Below are 16,717 nucleotides of genomic sequence, written 5' to 3'. Positions count from 1 at the left end.
TTGCAAAAGTATTGGACGATCACTTTGTCTGTCGTCTGCTGCTAAATTTGAAATCAGGAATCAATTGATCGTGTCAAAAAACCACGTGTATAAATTTCGACTGAATCATTGCATAACAACGCAATTATTGCCAATCAGCTAAACGCCATTCGGGGGCTCTTATACAATCTTTGATAACTGAAATCGATTGCCCTTCCCTCAAAACTTCCGTGTGCAAATTTTCATAGTAATCCATTGTATAATAACGTCAATATTGCTAGAAACAGTGAAAATTTAATTTATATAGACGACCCCTTTCGTCGACCCCTGGCAAAACATTTGACATCTAAAATCGATTGCCCGTCCCTGAAAACTACCGTGTGCCAATTTTCATCCCAATCCTATGTATAATAACGACGATATTGCAAAAATATTGAAATGTTAATATGGACGACCCCTTTTGCCGGTCCCTTACACTGAATTTAATATCTGAAATCCATTGCTCGTCTCTCAAAACTCTCGTGTTCCAATTTTCGTCTGAATCCGATGTATAATAACGACAATATCGCATCAACAGTAAATAGTTAATATGGACGACCCCTTTGGCCGACCCTTCATTTTAGTTTCGATAAGTGAAATCTGTTGTTTGTTCCTAATAACTCCTATGTGCAAATTTTCATCCCAATCCGATTTATAAAAACGTCAATATCACTAAGATACTGGAAATTTAATATGGACGACCCCTTTTGCCGGCCCCTTACACTAAATTTGATACCCCAAATCGATTGCACGTCACCCAAAACTGTCGTGTACCACTTTTCATCTGAATACGATGTATAATAACGTCAATATCGCGAAAACACCGAACATTTAATATGGACGACCCCTTTGGCCGACCTCTTACACAAAATTTGACACCTGAAATCGATTGCTCGTCTTTCAAAACACTCATGTGCAAATTTTCAACACGATCCGACGAAAAGTAACGTCAATATCGCGAAAACAATATTTGTCTTGTATGGACGACCCCCTTCAGAAGGGGTCATCCGAAAATCTAAAAACATTTTTCATCATTCCTGGTCCTAATGAGCATCCATGCCAAATTTCAGCTCTCTAGCTCTTAAGACGACTGAGTCTATAGAGGACAAACAAACAAACAAACAAACAAACAAACAAACATACAGAAATTGCTTTTTATATATATAGATGAGTGAAAAGGCCCATTTAAAATGAAAAAAAAAAGTTGCTTGACGCCTTCATTATTCCAAGATGGCGGCTTCTGATGAATGCTATAAGTCTCTGAAAATCTCAATCGTCCTGAAAATCACAAAACATCCACAATATGGGTATTAGGTGAAAGAGCTACCACTCATCTTTAAAATACTGTGAATGACCAAAAATCGCATAAAACCCTTACAATATGGATATTAGTTGAAAGGGGTAGAACGTCGATCTCCGCTATCTGACGCCATCTTGAAATCCCAGATGACGGCCTCCGATTAACTCTAAAAAAATGCTATAAATAACTGAAAATCACATGATACTTTTTCAACATGGGAATGAGTCAAAAGTACTAATCGAATTTCGTTATCTGACGCCATCTTGAAATCCAATATGGCAGCCTCCGCTGATCTTTGAAATGCTGTAAATTACTGGAAATCAAATGAAAATTTGAGTACCAGTATTGTTAGAAAAATCATAACTAGCAGAAGTCGAATTTCGATATCTAACGTTATCATTAATTCAAGATGCTTGTACTAATAGTACCCACTTCAATTTAAAATTCTCGTGGAGCTAAATTACAGGATAACTAAAAGTAAGAAAAATATTCCAACTTTCCTCATTTCCGTCATTATTCCGTCAGAACAAAAATATTTCACACGTTAATGGTTTTAATTTTTTCAGTATTTGAGTTTTGACAGTCTTTTTTTCAAAATTGATGAAATTAACAAATTTTCAAAAAAAAAAAAATTATCTGCCTCGCATTTTTAGCACATAACTTTAATTTTGCCTGAAATGAAAAAATAATGATCTTTCCAACGGACTTGGAAATGCCTGTGATCATTTGTTGCCTTCAGATTATTTGTTTACTCTTCCGAACCCCGTTTTTTGAATTTCAATTTGAAAATGGTAGTTGAATAATTAGAGAAATCGGAACCAAAAAAAAATCTAATGTTTCTTTTTGCCAATATGTAATATTACATCAATGCCTTCAAAGAAACACAAAACATGCTTAAAATGCAAGAAAAGGTTAAGGTTGATAAGTGTTAGCAACAGTAAAAAAAAATCAACAGTAGTAAACCTTCCGTTGCTCAAAAAGTTCTCATTTTAAGATTATTGAATACAGTCACCAGAGTCACCAGAGTCACCGAGCAAAGAAGGACAATGGCCCTTATTCTGCGCCGCGAGTGACGTGACAGTTAGCGAGTCACCCCACCGTCACTCGACTCTTGTCACCTTATTCCGACAGTCGTTTTAAGTGAGGTGACAGCAAGTGACAGATACTCATTCCGAGCTGAGTGACTGGATGAACCCATCTAGAAAAATGGCGAAATTTGCTCTGATTGTGTTGTGCCGGTGTTTACTATTCGGGTTTTGAAAATTTAATTTAAAATAAACGAGTGAAAATTGTGCCCCGTCCTGGACAATTATCGGATTGTACGGTGTTAGCAAGCTGATCAATTGGAAAAAAGGACAAATTTGGCTACAAAAGTGGAAATTTCAGCCCAGCCCGGATTTCAGAAACAGCATCAAACTGGAGCAACAAAAACTCGAACAGCATGCAGGGGCGATTGCTGTCTCACAAATCGGTGCGCAAAAAGGCTTCCGAGTATCTGCGACAACCTCAGCAGCTATTTCAGGTTGGAAAAATAAGTTGCTTCTTTTAATCTCACCATTTCTAACTTCTTTCTACCTATTTTAGGTTTCCCGAAATGAAAAAAAACAGGTTATTTTAGTAGTTATCGTTTTGACCATGGAAACAATCAGCCGTATCATCGGTGTTCAGGTTCGTCTTGCGCTTTTCGATGGAATCCATTTAACTAATCCGTCCGGTCTGTTGGTAAATTTCGTTATTTATACGGCGGAAGAAGAAACCTTGGAACACCGGATACATCGGTGGTGACGTCTAGAAAGACGATCTGTGGGATTTAAAACCGAATCTTGAATGAGACCGAAAATACCGATGTATATATGTGATGTGGGATGTAAGTGACGGCTTCCCCCCAGCGACGGGAATGTGTTCCGAAAAAGCGTAGGGTTAATAGTGGCACGTTATCCCAACAAACGGGAAAAATGGTGCCCTATAATATCGAATTAATGGAACATGATTCGAATCTGATACAAATAAAAAACAAGTAAAATGATTCAATGTGTCTGTTTAATTAACTTAACCATAAGTCCATAAGTCGGTTTTATGGGAACAGTTTTTAACGAACTTGCTGAATGCAATCAATTAACTGTTATTGTTTATATCATAATCAATTTCATTAAACAAGAAAATTTTCAGGTTGGAATTTTGATACAAAATACAAGGCCTTAGCTGCATATTCCAATTAGCATTCCAGGTTCAGATTTTGGATAAAATTCAATCGAATTTGCATATTAATATTCCGATTGCAAAATGTAAAACCCAGAATCCCTTTTTGATTGCACTTTTTTAACTTTGCAATTTTAAATGCTTCAAATGAGGTTGAAAACTTATCAAACAAGCTTTTTCGTTCAGTACTAAGGTTATCGTATCCCTTTTATCATTTAAAATCTCTTTTGACATGAATTTTTGTTAAAATTTTTGCCTCGTCGGTACCTACATCCATACCGACAATCCTCACCTAAAATCGTCACCCGAATGCGACAATTCTCACCCACGGTGACTACGATAATAAGGTAAGAACTCACTAAGTTCATCCGAAGTGACAATCCTCACCTAAACCGACTGCTGGAATAGAGTGACTTGGGTGACTCGACTATCATCACGTCACGCGCGGCGCAGAATAAGGGCCAATATGCCGGTTAGGGTCATATAGACCAGGATTATTGTTTTGGTTACCAAATAAAAACTGCTGAACCGATTTTCATAAACTATACCATTTTGAAATTGTTCAAGTGTCTGCTATCAGATTTTTCGTAAAAATTTGAGTTTTGATTATTGTGGTTTTCAGGAAACGACCTGAAAGCTAAAAAGACCTAAAAAATGAATGTTTTGAATCAAAGATAACTCATTTTGTTGAAGTCGTATTGAAAAACTTTCAATTGATATGAATTCTGGTAAATTGAGAGCTCATATTGATATAATAAAAGTGCTTGGTTTTACAGGCCACAGAGGGTTTAATAAAAAGTTTGTAAAAAAATGGTTCAATGATTTTTAGCTATATTTTTATGAGGATTAAGGAATTTTGAAGAAAATATAGCCGGTCTGTTCAATTACTTTCATTTCCAACCGATAGTGATGAATTAATAACAAAGAGACTGATAAGGTGACCAATTCTAGTATTAAATCATAGTATTTCAATATATTAATATATACCTTGAACACAATTACCCTTTAATATTAAATAGATTTAAAAATTATATTTAAAGAAATAAAATACGACGCATCAATTAACTCAAGAATTTAAAATCTGCACATTGAATCCATTCTATGTTGGAATGCAGCTTTGCGATTTTCTGAAATCTCTTGTTGTATGTTTTTCCGGTTTATGAAAATATCACCAACACATTAAAATTTAGTTATTTTCCACTTGTTTTCATTTTTTTAATAGATCAAATAATTTTTAAGCCCAGTTTGATAAATATAAGGTAATTATTTAGATAAAGAATAAAAATTTTCAAGAAGAAAATCAATTATTTCTTTATACTTCAATTGAATTTTTAAATCAGCCAAAATTTAACTGACATAGCGAAATTTCATTATTCAAATCGGGATGGTCACGATCTTGGATCAAAAACTACATCTCTTTTTGGCCATTTTGTTTTTAGGGTCAATTTTCAGACATCGACAAAATTATAACAATTTTTTCTCTTCATAAATAGATAGTAAACACTTAGACGATTCCAAAATGGTTTGTATAATTTCTGAAAACCGGTTTAGTAGTTTTGAAGATACAGTCAAGATAAATAGTAATCCGGTTCTATACGACCCTAACTGGCTAGTTGTCATTTTTTTAACCGCAAAGGAGGATTTAGATCACATACTGTTACTTTGCTCAATTTCACAGTGTATAAATACATGTAAAAATGGGAAAAATAGAGGATAAAATAGACACAAGGCATATACAAAAAGCAAACAAAAATTTTTTTTATATTATCTTTATTGCATTAATTTATTACTAACTCATATTACCACTAACTATCTTAAATTTAACCAAGTTCCAAAATGTTTTTGTAAATGCATTCCTATTATTCCATCTACTATCCCTTACTTCTTTTTTGTAAAACATACAAATCGGGATTTTTGTTATTCTTCAGTTAAAAAGATGTTACTTTTGCCACTAACCTGTTAGGAACCCAATTTTCAGTTCCAAAGTTTTTGCGTATAACCGTTTAGCTTTCTAAAACAAAACAATGGTTTTTGCGAAGTAGGTTCGTGTTTTGCAGTTTTCACGATTTGTACCTAGGAAGTTTACTTGGGAAATAAAAGTGATTTTCTCGGTCTATTTGTTCCTGGGCCCTACTGAGAGTAAGTAACAATTTTAAGTCTTGTGACCTTTATCCGAAAACAGTCTTATTTTAAAGTGGCGACGAGGATAAAAGTGTTTAAAAACTGTGATAACATAGTGTTGTTTTCTTTCGTAGGAAACATTGTTTGTTTTTGACCAGTCAGGAGTATATTTTCGCTGGAGCTGTTTATTTTGGCTTGTTGTAAGCAGTATTTATGATTTTGTGAAAATTTTTGGTGAGTTTGCTCAAAATTTTGTATATTCAAATTTGTTGGAAGATTTAGTTGGAAACTTTCTTTACAATTTCATAGTAGCCGGTGTTGGTGACGCTACTTGAGGATTTTTTTTTTGCTGGAGCAGAGTTTTTGCTAGGTGTAGTTGCAGGCGTCGTTAAGCGCCATCGCGGGCGTCGTGATTCGCCATTGTGGACGCCGTGTTTGGCGGTTTCTTTGTTGTTTTTGGTTGGCGAGGAATTTGTTTGATTCAGTGGTGGGCAACAGTTTAAATTTGCCATCAATTGTTTAGCAGGGTGAGTTCAATTGGTTTTTTTTTTCTTTTATCGAATTTTGAGGATCTCAGTGTTTTACTGATTGTTTTTTTTTTATATTTATTTATATTTGATAGCTTTGATAGTCATGTCGATGTTTGGCACTATTGACCCATTTGTTCCGGGAACGTCGTTTTCCAACTACGTTGAAAGGTTGGAATATTTCTTTTCTTCCAATAATATTGGAGAGGAAAAAAAGAAGGACATTTTCTTAGGGTTTTGTGGAATGGTAGTGTTTGACGAAATCAAACTTCTGTTTCCGGCGGTCGATCTCAAAACTTTGTCTTATGAGGAAATTACAAAGAAACTTAAGGACAGATATGACAAGAAAGATTCGGAACTTCAGGCTTATGTTCGATTTAGGAACCGGAAGCAGGGTCCGTCAGAATCGAATGAAAATTTTATATTAGCAGTTAGACTGTTGGCTGAGGCTTGCGAGTTCGATGGTTATCGCGATCGAGCCATAAGGAATCAACTTGTTATCGGAATCCAGGATAAGGAATTAAAAAAGCGTTTATTCAATGAAGAAAATCTAACTTTGAAAACGGCAGAGCGGATGATCAAAAATTCAGAAAGGATTTTTGATCATGAAAAATTCATTGATGTTGAGAACATAAACTCTGTTAAATACAGACTGGGAGATCGGTTCAGTAGATTTGATGCTAGAACATTTGATAGACGTATGCCTCAAAGAGACAGATCGCGCAGTAGGGAGAACATGAGATGGAATAGATCAAGATCCCGTGGTAATGCAAATGGTAGAGGAAGATACGCGAATTTTAAGTGCAATTATTGTGGAGAGCTAGGCCATGTTTGGAAATCATGCTTTGAGCGCAAGAAGGATCAGAGAAACAAAGTAAATTTTGTCGACGTAAAGCCTAAGGAGGGACAGAAGGATGTGCACGATTATTTTAAGCGGTTGAGAGTGGATTACAGCAGCAGTGAAGAGTCAGGTGATTATACTTGTATGATGATTAAGTCTATTAACAGTATAAGTGAGCCTTGTCTCCTTAATGTGACAGTGGGAGGCAAGATTTTAAAAATGGAGGTAGACAGTGGTTCAGCTGTTTCGGTTATAAGCAGAGCGGATTATTTTTTAAATTTTGAAAAATTTTTAGTTGAAAAAAGCAATCGTAAGTTAATGGTGGTAAATGGTTCCACATTACGCATTTTTGGGAAAATTTTTGTGAAAGTTTCTTTAAACGGTAAATCAGCTAATATGGATTTAATTATTTTGGATGATGATCATCAGTTTATTCCTTTAATAGGAAGAAATTGGTTGGACGTTTTCTGTAAAAGTTGGAGGAAAAAATTTTCGGAAGTTTATTCTGTTAAGAACATTATTGCTGAATCGAAGGAAGAACAATTTATTTTGGAATTGAAGCAAAAATATCCAAATCTTTTTGACAAGGATTTTGCAAAACCCATTCAAGGTTTTGAGGCGGATTTGATGCTAAGAGAAAACAAGCCAATTTTTCGAAAAGCTTATGATGTTCCTTATCGTCTGAGGGACAAGGTAGTGGAACATTTGAACATATTAGAAAAGGATGGCATCATCACGCCTATTAAAACTAGTTTGTGGGCTTCTCCTGTGGTGGTAGTGATGAAAAAGGATGACAGCATAAGGCTCGTGATAGATTGTAAAGTATCTATCAACAAAGTTCTTATTCCAAACACTTATCCATTACCTACCGCTCAAGATTTATTTGCATCTTTAGCTGGTAGCAAAGTATTTTGCTCCCTGGATCTGGCAATGGCTTATACTCAGTTGAATTTATCTAATAAATCGCGAAAATTCGTCGTAATAAACACAATAAAAGGACTTTTCAGCTATAATCGACTTCCGCAAGGAGCGTCATCAAGTGCGAGTATTTTTCAAAATATCATGGAGACTGTTCTTCAAGGGATTGATTTTGTATTTTGTTATTTAGACGATGTGTTGATAGCGGGAAAGGACGTAGCAATTTGCCGTAAGAAGCTATTTTTGGTGTTGGAAAGATTATCGAAAGCTAACATAAAAATAAATTTAAAAAAGTGTAAATTTTTTGTGAAGGAGTTGGCATATTTAGGTCATATTATTAGTGAACATGGGTTAAAACCTAATCCTGAAAAAGTTACTACAATAAAAGAAGCCAAAGTTCCGAAAAATGTGTCTGAGCTAAAAGCTTTCTTGGGTCTTTTGAATTATTATGGCAAATTTCTGGCTAATCTTTCGATGCTTTTGAATCCATTGTATAATCTGTTGAAAAAAGATGTTCGTTATGTTTGGGATGATGAATGTGACAAGGCTTTTACTAATTGTAAAATTCAATTACTAAACGCTAATATTTTGACATTTTATGATCCAAAATTACCAATAGTAGTATCGGCGGATGCTTGTTCTTATGGACTTGGTGGGGTTATCTCACATATTATTGATGGTGTTGAAAAGCCGATTTGGTTTACATCTTTTTCTCTGAATTCGGCACAAAAAACTTATCCAATTTTACATTTAGAGGCAATGGCCATAGTGTCAACGGTAAAAAAGTTTCATAAGTTTTTATTTGGAAAAAAATTTGTAATATACACGGATCACAAGCCTTTATTGGGAATTCTAGGAAAAAATGGAAAAAATTCGATTTTTGTAACCAGATTGCAAAGATTTGTGATGGAGCTTTCAATTTACGATTTTGACATGGTTTACAGACCGTCGAACAAAATGGGAAACGCGGATTTTTGTTCGAGATTCCCTTTGAATGATGAGGTTCCGAAGAAAGTTGATGAACATCAGTTCATAAAGAGTTTGAATTTTTCTAATGAATTTCCGATTGATTTTTTACAAGTGGCTTCTGAAACTAGATCAGATAATTATTTGCAGAAGATATTATCTTATTTGAGAAATGGTTGGCCAGATAACGTTGACAAGGATTTGAGGAATGTTTACTCTCAAATTAGAGATTTAGAATGTGTAGATGGATGTTTACTTTTTCAAGGAAGGGTATTTATACCAGAAATTTTAAAAAGAAGGGTGCTCAAGTTGTTGCATTCCAACCATGTGGGAGTGATAAAGATGAAGCAGCTTGCTAGAAAGCATGTATTTTGGACTGGTATAAATTCCGATATAGAGAATTTTGCTCGAAATTGTGAAACTTGTTCAAAAACGGTGATAGTACATGGAACAAATACCACTTATGAATGGATTCCTACGGCTAGGCCTTTCAGCAGAATCCATACGGATTTTTTCTATTTAGAAAGACAAAATTTCTTGTTAATTATTGATAGTCATTCAAAATGGTTAGAAATATATTTAATGAGTTTTGGGTCGGACGCCACAAAAGTTTTGAGAAAATTCAAAGAATTTTTTGCAAGATTTGGTCTGCCTGACGTCATAGTTTCCGACAATGGACCTCCTTATAATTCTCAGCAGTTTGTGTTGTTTATGGAAAAACATGGAATCCAAGTTTACAAAAGTCCTCCGTATCATCCCCAGAGTAACGGGCAAGCTGAAAGGCTTGTAAGAGTTGCAAAGGAAGTTTTAAAAAAATTTTTATTGGATCCGGATATGAGATCAATGGAATTGCAAGATCGGTTGGATTATTTTCTTTTCAATTATAGAAATAGCTGCCTGTCAAAGGGGGAAGACTTTCCCACAGAGAGGGTATTCAGATACAAACCAAAAACGTTGTTGGATTTAGTGAACCCTAAGAGTAGCTATAAAAATCAATTAATTGGTCAAGAACCAAATAAAGTGGTTAGAGCATTATCTGATGAAAATATCCAACAGGGTCCTTCAGAATACGAATTGGAGAAGTTAGATCCTTTAGCCAGTTTGCAAAGGGGAGACAAGGTTCTCTATAAAAACCATAACACCAAAGATATTGAGAGATGGTTAAATGCAACCTTTGTTAAAAAAATATCTCGTAATGTTTTTCAGATAGCCTTAGGGGCGCATGTGGTCTCGGCCCACAGGGGGCAGATCAGAGTAGCGAGAACTGAACCTAGGCGCAATGTGGCGTTTCAGTTTAGGAATGCAACCGAGGAGTCGAGAGAGGGGAATTCGAGGGCGCCTGGAATCAATGGATCCAAGAGGCGTCGTGAGGAATCAGAAGAAGAAGAGGAGTTCCGAGGGTTTCCTTCATCTCCAAGTCAACCCCCTCCCGCCAGAAATGAGATGCATCCTGGACGAATGTTGAATTTTGAAGAACCTTTGGAATCGTCGGTGATAAGAAAATCCTTGAGAAGAAGGAAGTTGCTGAAACAAAGTGATTATATATATTTCTAATTTTAAATTTTTTTGGATCAATTCTTTTAGATGGAAGTTTTTCTTGCATTAGTTGTTTTTAATTGTAAATCCAGTAGTTATTAATATTCATAATCTTGAAAGGGTGAGAATTGTTAGGAACCCAATTTTCAGTTCCAAAGTTTTTGCGTATAACCGTTTAGCTCTCTAAAACAAAACAATGGTTTTTGCGAAGTAGGTTCGTGTTTTGCAGTTTTCACGATTTGTACCTAGGAAGTTTACTTGGGAAATAAAAGTGATTTTCTCGGCCTATTTGTTCCTGGGCCCTACTGAGAGTAAGTAACAATTTTAAGTCTTGTGACCTTTATCCGAAAACAGTCTTATTTTAAATAACCAAAGGCCGGCTTTCTGTTGCTTGTTTTCCTCATTGATTTTGCTAAGTAATATGTTTTCGGGATCGGTCGTTAAAGTTTTTAGGCGATGCTGTAAAACGTATTTCATCCAACTCCATACTTCGATGGACTTTGTACAATGTTTTATCAGATGTGTATTCGATTCAATTTCTTGGCAGCAATCACAGAGGTTATTGGCCAGATTGCCAAAAAAAATTCTGTGTTTTTGAGAAAAAAAATCAGACTTTCTGTGATTTTACCCAAAAATTCTGTGATGATTTTCTGTGATGCTGTGTCCTTTAATTTCATTGAAAATTCATGATAAATTGGGTCTTTTTAACGTTACAGTTGGGAAAAATATCATTAACAAATGTATCATACTTTTCTAATTCTATGTAAGAAATCTTAATTTTATATCGCTAAAAAATATATAATTTTAAAAATCTATTCAAAATTCAAAACTTTTGTGAAAGCTGTGATTATTTCAAAATTCTGTGTTCTGTGACACAGATTCTGTGATGAAAATTTGCTCAAAATTCTGTGAAATTACAGATTTTTCTGTGATTTCGGCAACCTTTGTAACTACTAGATCGTTGTACAGTAGAAGCAACTGTGACTTGGCTTCACTAGGGATAAAACTGTAGCTTATATTGGTCCAAATATGCTTCTTTATTTTTGGCACTGTTTTCAGTTCATCAACAAAATAACAGTACAGTGAACTCACAGTTGTCAGGAAGAAGCTTTGTTTTATGTACAGATCTTTTTCTAGTCATTCGTGAGTGTTTCGACTTTGACATTTTTTTCCTGGAGATGTTGATTAGTACTGTATCTTGAGCATCACTATGTTTTCCTGCATAGATTGCACCTTTTATAAACAATGCGTTGGCTTTCGATTCTACATCAACTTATTTTATTCCTCCTTTGTGAAAATTTATTCGGGTGTCCAGATATATCGTCCAACTGCTTTTCTGATTTCAGCTATAAATTTGTTATCCATTTTTAATATGCTGTATGCATAACAGAGCTTCGAAAGTATAAATATATTCAGTAACCACGATCTTTCAATTGAATTGAGCTGTCATTTTGAATGTATGGCTTTTCGAAAAGAGATGTCTTTTGCTAGCTTCTCGTAATTACTACGGATAGTTCTTGACCATATACCTAAGAGTAAAATCATCAAGGATTTTAGTTTTGATTCCTCGCTGAACTGTTGGGGACCCCATCCCAGTAAGCGCATCCTCTCAAAAAACGACAGAGCATGCAAAAAATTGAGAGTTGAGTCACCGAACTTAGAATACAACGCTTCATTTCGGCGACACTCCAAAGAACACAAATATTACATCCTGTGGAATCGAATGTATACAGATTTTTTCATGTAAATTTTTATGTATGTTGGTTATCCACCATGGGTGCACGGGTTCACCGCAGTTTCTGTCTAAGTATATGTTTATATATTCTTTAGATTATTAAGTTGGACAAATCTCCAATGCAACACGTACACCTCATGGCTTCGTATGAAATGCTATGAAGTGAAGTATTGCGTCACGGTGTGCCAAAATACGTTATTAAAAAAAATGACCACCAAAACGGCACTCGAAATTCGAAAGGTATAGTATTCAGGCACCCATCATGAAAATTTGGAAATGTTTCATCGGGCTTTTTTGAAATTAGAACGATTTTAAATTTTAAGTCAATTTGCATTAGATTTCCAATGGGGGTTTTCGACCTTATGTTCTATGACCATGGATTTTTCTGACTACATATTTTATGACAATCACCCAGTTCAATGACTTTATAGAAAATTTCATGCCCGACAACTTTGTCGAAGACTGGAAAAATATTTGAGTTGATCCTGAAAAGTTATTGGCGCGTGTGTTGATGTAGGTATATTTTGGAAGAACTGTTCAATCAGGCAGACTAGTTTACTTACAGGTATTCCGGCATCCGTGTATATACCTGACCAGCTGGCAGCTGATCGATTTCGATTTGAAATTCGTTTATTTGGAAGTATGTCGTGCGCTATACCGATTGAGCACCCTTATGGCAGCTGATTGAACATTATTATTATATAGTCAATTATCAGAGGAAACATACCTTACCTGTCGGCCACTTATGTGATTCGAACCCAAAAGTTTTCTTGCCGATCCGATACCGGAAATCGAACCCAGTACGCCTAGCATACCAAAACCAGACTCGCGTCCACCTATATGCTAGACCACATCGACGCTATGTAGGGTTTTCTAAATTATATACTTTTTGTTAAAATAATATATGATAAAATAATTTAAGAATTCCCTGACGATTATGCTAAAAAGTATCGAAGCGTCGGACCACTCAGAACATAGATTTTGAACACATACTGACTACCTTGCCGAGCAATAACAGCATCATAAAATGTAGTCGATACCTCTTGTATCTTATAACTAGTCTCTAGCTAGTTTCAGTGAAAATTTCATAAACTTACATTTTACATTGAGTTCTTATTTTGCTTATTACTCTAACATGTATGTATTGCAACTAAATGGTTCTAAGGAAACCTGAATCAATATTTGAAGCTATAAATAAGATAAAAATTATTTTAAAATAACTGTCTACAGTGTTGTTCAACAGTTGAAATAAACGGGTTGCAATCAATAGAATTTAGGTTGTTATCCATAAGTTAAAACATAATCAACAACTTCACGATGACGATTGATTTTTTTTTCAATTTAGATAAACGTTTGAGCAGAATTAAAAAGCGCCTCATCATAGAGAGTAGATTTTTTTCCAATTGACGATATATACATCAATGTCATCCGGTTCTAGCCTAGACAGACAGCTGACAACTTTCCAAGTTGACCCACTTGACTCGAGGATGGGCTTTTTCGACCTGCAGGATGACCTTTCGGTGATGCCGTTCGTGCTGTGGCTGCTCGAATGCATCGGACTACGCTATGGGCAGAGCTGGTGGCAATTTTTGAAATTTGTTTTCTGTATGAGCTGGATGACGGTGGTGACGCTTATCCCGAAAATTTTCCTGGGCTATCAGGATGAAATCCGGATGATCCGGGGAATTTCGGAGCTCATTTTCGAGGCGAATATCGTTCTTAAGTTGGTACTGTTTTCCGGATATTTAAGGGAGTTTGAAACTTTGCTGACCATTGGGAACAGGTGGTATCGAAAAAGTGAGTTTTTGTTTGATTTTTGAAGCTTTGGACCGTTAAGGTAAAGTTACCGTTTTTCAGCGAAGGCAAGCTCTTCATGCAAGGAAGCGACATTGCTTGTGTCAAAAGTGAACAAAAACTGTGACTTCTTTTCTAAGTTCTACTACCTGTACGTGATGGGAGTTGTTTTACTTTTTATCGTGTTCCCAGCAACTACTTCGGTGTGGATTCACTTCAATCAACCTCCAAATATCAATAATACTAATGAATACATAATATTCATGGAACAGGAGTATGAGGTGTAGCTTAAAAAATACCCTTAGATATTATTTGAATATATTTTTCAGGTTCTACTGGCTCGACATCCACAGGAACTTCTCACACTACTGGATTTACGCTCCATGCGCCATGTTTGCCTATTTCGTCTCCGGTTACGCTATGATTCTGGCGGATACGGTTATGTACTGCTCGGCGAAATGTTGTTCCAATATGTTCAAAATAGTTTCGATGCGGATCGAACAACTTCAATGTTTTGATCCGGAAGCGCGACAGCACGAACTTGGAGACATCGTGCAACTTCATATTGATGCGCTTCGTTGTATGAGCATCTTGGAAGATATCATATCGCTGTCGGTGCTTTGTCAAGTTATCTGTTGTTCGTTGATCTGGTGCTCAATGGCCGTTTATTTCGTTAATGTAGGAGTTTGAAGTTTTTTTAATGTAATTCATTCTCAAGTTCAATAATTGGTTCCAGAGCTTCGATGCAAACATCTTCAACGTAGCGATGTTGTTTTTGGTTCTAACCTGTGAAACTTATGGAATGTCTATCCTTGGAGATCAACTGTCTGAAGATGTAAGATTTTATACTTTACCTAGAAAGCAGTTCAACAATTCATTGTGCTTTCTCTTTAAAGAGCAACGAGGTTACCAGGGCAGTCTACAACTATCCTTGGTATGAAGCTTCACTAGACATACAGAAGAGCCTGATGCGGATGCTTCAGCGTGCTCAGAAAAAGGTGGGCTTTACCGCAGCTGGATTCTATTTCATTAGTATCGAGCGATTTGCTGTGATGGTCAAGTCATCTTATTCGATTTTCATCGTCCTGAAAGATTCGCTGTAATTGACTATGTAACTAGAAACTATTTCTTCAAAAGTGTTTGAGTATGAGGTAAAGGGTGTCCACGATGAAATTGCCACACACAAAATTGATTCGCAAAATTCGAGTTTTGATCCGATTGTCATGAAATTGTCAGGGATTGAAAAATCACTATTAAACTTCATTTTACCATTTTCATTCGTATGTTATTATATACCCCGGCCATAAAATTTTGCAAAAACTGTGAATCAACCGTTTTTTGCATGTAAACCCATACTTTCTTCTTACTTACTTACTTAAAATCTTCTTTATTTATGTTATTTTAATACAAGGATTTGTTTTACATTTTAAGAGATGTGTTGTCGTAACATTTCAGCTTCGATGTTTTTATGTAATATTAATTTTTGTTTTCAACATAAAAGTATTTAAATGATAGTTTTGAAGCTTGGCTTCCGCTTTTGCTTATAATTTTCCTTAACCTACATACCTAACCTAACTTATAAAAATCAATTGTCAAATATATCTCTTATCGTTGCATATTCTGAGACTCTCGTTTTAGCTATGAATTTTTCTTTGATTTTTATAAATCTTGTTATCAGCAAGTCCATATTTGCTTTTTCGTGAACTGTGGTAGTTCTAGTACTTCTTATAAGATTCAATATAATTTTTAGAAACCTATTTTGTATGGTTTGTAACTTTTTTACATGACTTTGCGCAAGTGTCCCAGATAGGGGCTGAGTAATCAATTACTGGAAGTACAATTTGTTTATATATGGCTAATTTGTTTTTCAAATTGAGTTTAGATTTCTTATTTATGAGAGGGTACAATCTATTTAGCATAATCAAACATTTGGTTCTTGTGTTTTCTACATGACTACTAAACAGAAGTTTATAATCGACTGTTAGTCCTAGATACTTCACAGAAGTAGACCATGGTAGTTGATTATTTTCAAGAATTACATGGGTTAGTGGTTTATGTTTCCATGATTGGTTCAGTGGGAGCAAAATAATTTGTGTTTTTGCTGTATTCAGTTTTATCTTCCAAGTATTTGTATATTCCATAAAAACATTGAGGCAATCTTGGAGCTTTAACCAATTGATTAGTTTTTCTACCTTATACGGAGATAGTCGTATCACCCGCAAACGAAGACAGTTGGCCGTTATACGGAGGTGGTATATCTGATGTAAATATTGAATAGAGAACCGGCCCAAGTATGCTCCCTTGGGGAACACCTGCACGAATTTCATATTCGTCTGAGGCGCTAGCCTTGAAGATGTAAGAAGCCTTGAAGATGAAGAATTTCCTATCAGTCAAATAGTTCAGTGTGATTTTAACAATATATGTAGGAAAGTTATATCTTACTAGTTTATGCACTAAGTCGTTTGTCCAGACGTTGTCGAAGGCCTTCTCCACGTCAACAAAGGCCATCGCTGTGGAGTAACTTAATGATTTATTACGTTTGATCATGTTAACTACTCTAGCTAGCTGATGTGGTGTAGAATGTCCTTCACGGAAACCAAATTGCTCATTCATTAGGATGTCGTTTTGATCAATGTGCATTTGTAGTATGTATGTATGTATGTATGAGAACCCGCCAGTACCCGAGGCGGTACGGGAAGTCTCGATCGCGCATTCAGATATTGTTCATGCTCAACTCATAAACAATAATTGCAGCACAACCA

At 35.5% G+C, this 16,717-nt stretch overlaps 2 protein-coding genes across 4 annotated transcripts; both read left to right on the top strand.

Annotated features, from left to right (window-relative positions):
- Nucleotides 1-5,533: 5,533 nt before the first annotated feature.
- Nucleotides 5,534-10,684, top strand: LOC129747263 (uncharacterized). Of its 3 annotated transcripts, XR_008737476.1 has the most exons (3): nt 5,542-5,656; nt 5,773-5,838; nt 10,097-10,684. XR_008737476.1 is itself a non-coding variant. In XM_055741375.1 (2 exons), the coding sequence occupies exons 1-2, from the start codon at nt 6,272-6,274 to the stop codon at nt 10,156-10,158; spliced, it is 927 nt and encodes a 308-aa protein (XP_055597350.1). In that variant the 5' UTR covers nt 5,857-6,271; the 3' UTR covers nt 10,159-10,684. The 3 variants fall into 3 exon arrangements, 1 of the variants encoding a protein (XP_055597350.1); XR_008737475.1 differs by lacking the exon at nt 5,773-5,838 and having other exon boundaries at nt 5,534-5,656; XM_055741375.1 differs by lacking the exons at nt 5,542-5,656; nt 5,773-5,838 and adding an exon at nt 5,857-7,136.
- A 2,964-nt stretch (nt 10,685-13,648) lies between these two features.
- On the top strand, nt 13,649-15,146 carry LOC129749097 (putative odorant receptor 85d). The gene is made up of 5 exons (XM_055743956.1): nt 13,649-13,958; nt 14,019-14,229; nt 14,285-14,633; nt 14,692-14,790; nt 14,852-15,146. The coding sequence occupies exons 1-5, from the start codon at nt 13,649-13,651 to the stop codon at nt 15,056-15,058; spliced, it is 1,176 nt and encodes a 391-aa protein (XP_055599931.1). The 3' UTR covers nt 15,059-15,146.
- The last annotated feature ends 1,571 nt before the right edge of the window (nt 15,147-16,717 follow it).

The sequence above is a fragment of the Uranotaenia lowii genome, chromosome 2 (assembly GCF_029784155.1).
Source record: "Uranotaenia lowii strain MFRU-FL chromosome 2, ASM2978415v1, whole genome shotgun sequence".
NCBI classification, from domain to species: domain Eukaryota; kingdom Metazoa; phylum Arthropoda; class Insecta; order Diptera; family Culicidae; genus Uranotaenia; species Uranotaenia lowii.
Note: the sequence above shows the minus strand (reverse complement) of the source record. Positions and strands in the feature narration are given on the sequence as shown.

Bases quoted from the DNA above. Each gene is read 5' to 3' on its own strand.
- LOC129747263 (XM_055741375.1), top strand. From the start codon at position 6,272: ATGTCGATGTTTGGCACTATTGACCCATTTGTTCCGGGAACGTCGTTT. The intron at 7,137-10,096 runs GTGATTATACTT...AATGTTTTTCAG, and splicing joins CAGCAGCAGTGAAGAGTCAG to ATAGCCTTAGGGGCGCATGT.
- LOC129749097 (XM_055743956.1), top strand. From the start codon at position 13,649: ATGGGCTTTTTCGACCTGCAGGATGACCTTTCGGTGATGCCGTTCGTG. The intron at 13,959-14,018 runs GTGAGTTTTTGT...ACCGTTTTTCAG, and splicing joins GAACAGGTGGTATCGAAAAA to CGAAGGCAAGCTCTTCATGC. The intron at 14,230-14,284 runs GTATGAGGTGTA...TATATTTTTCAG, and splicing joins ATAATATTCATGGAACAGGA to GTTCTACTGGCTCGACATCC.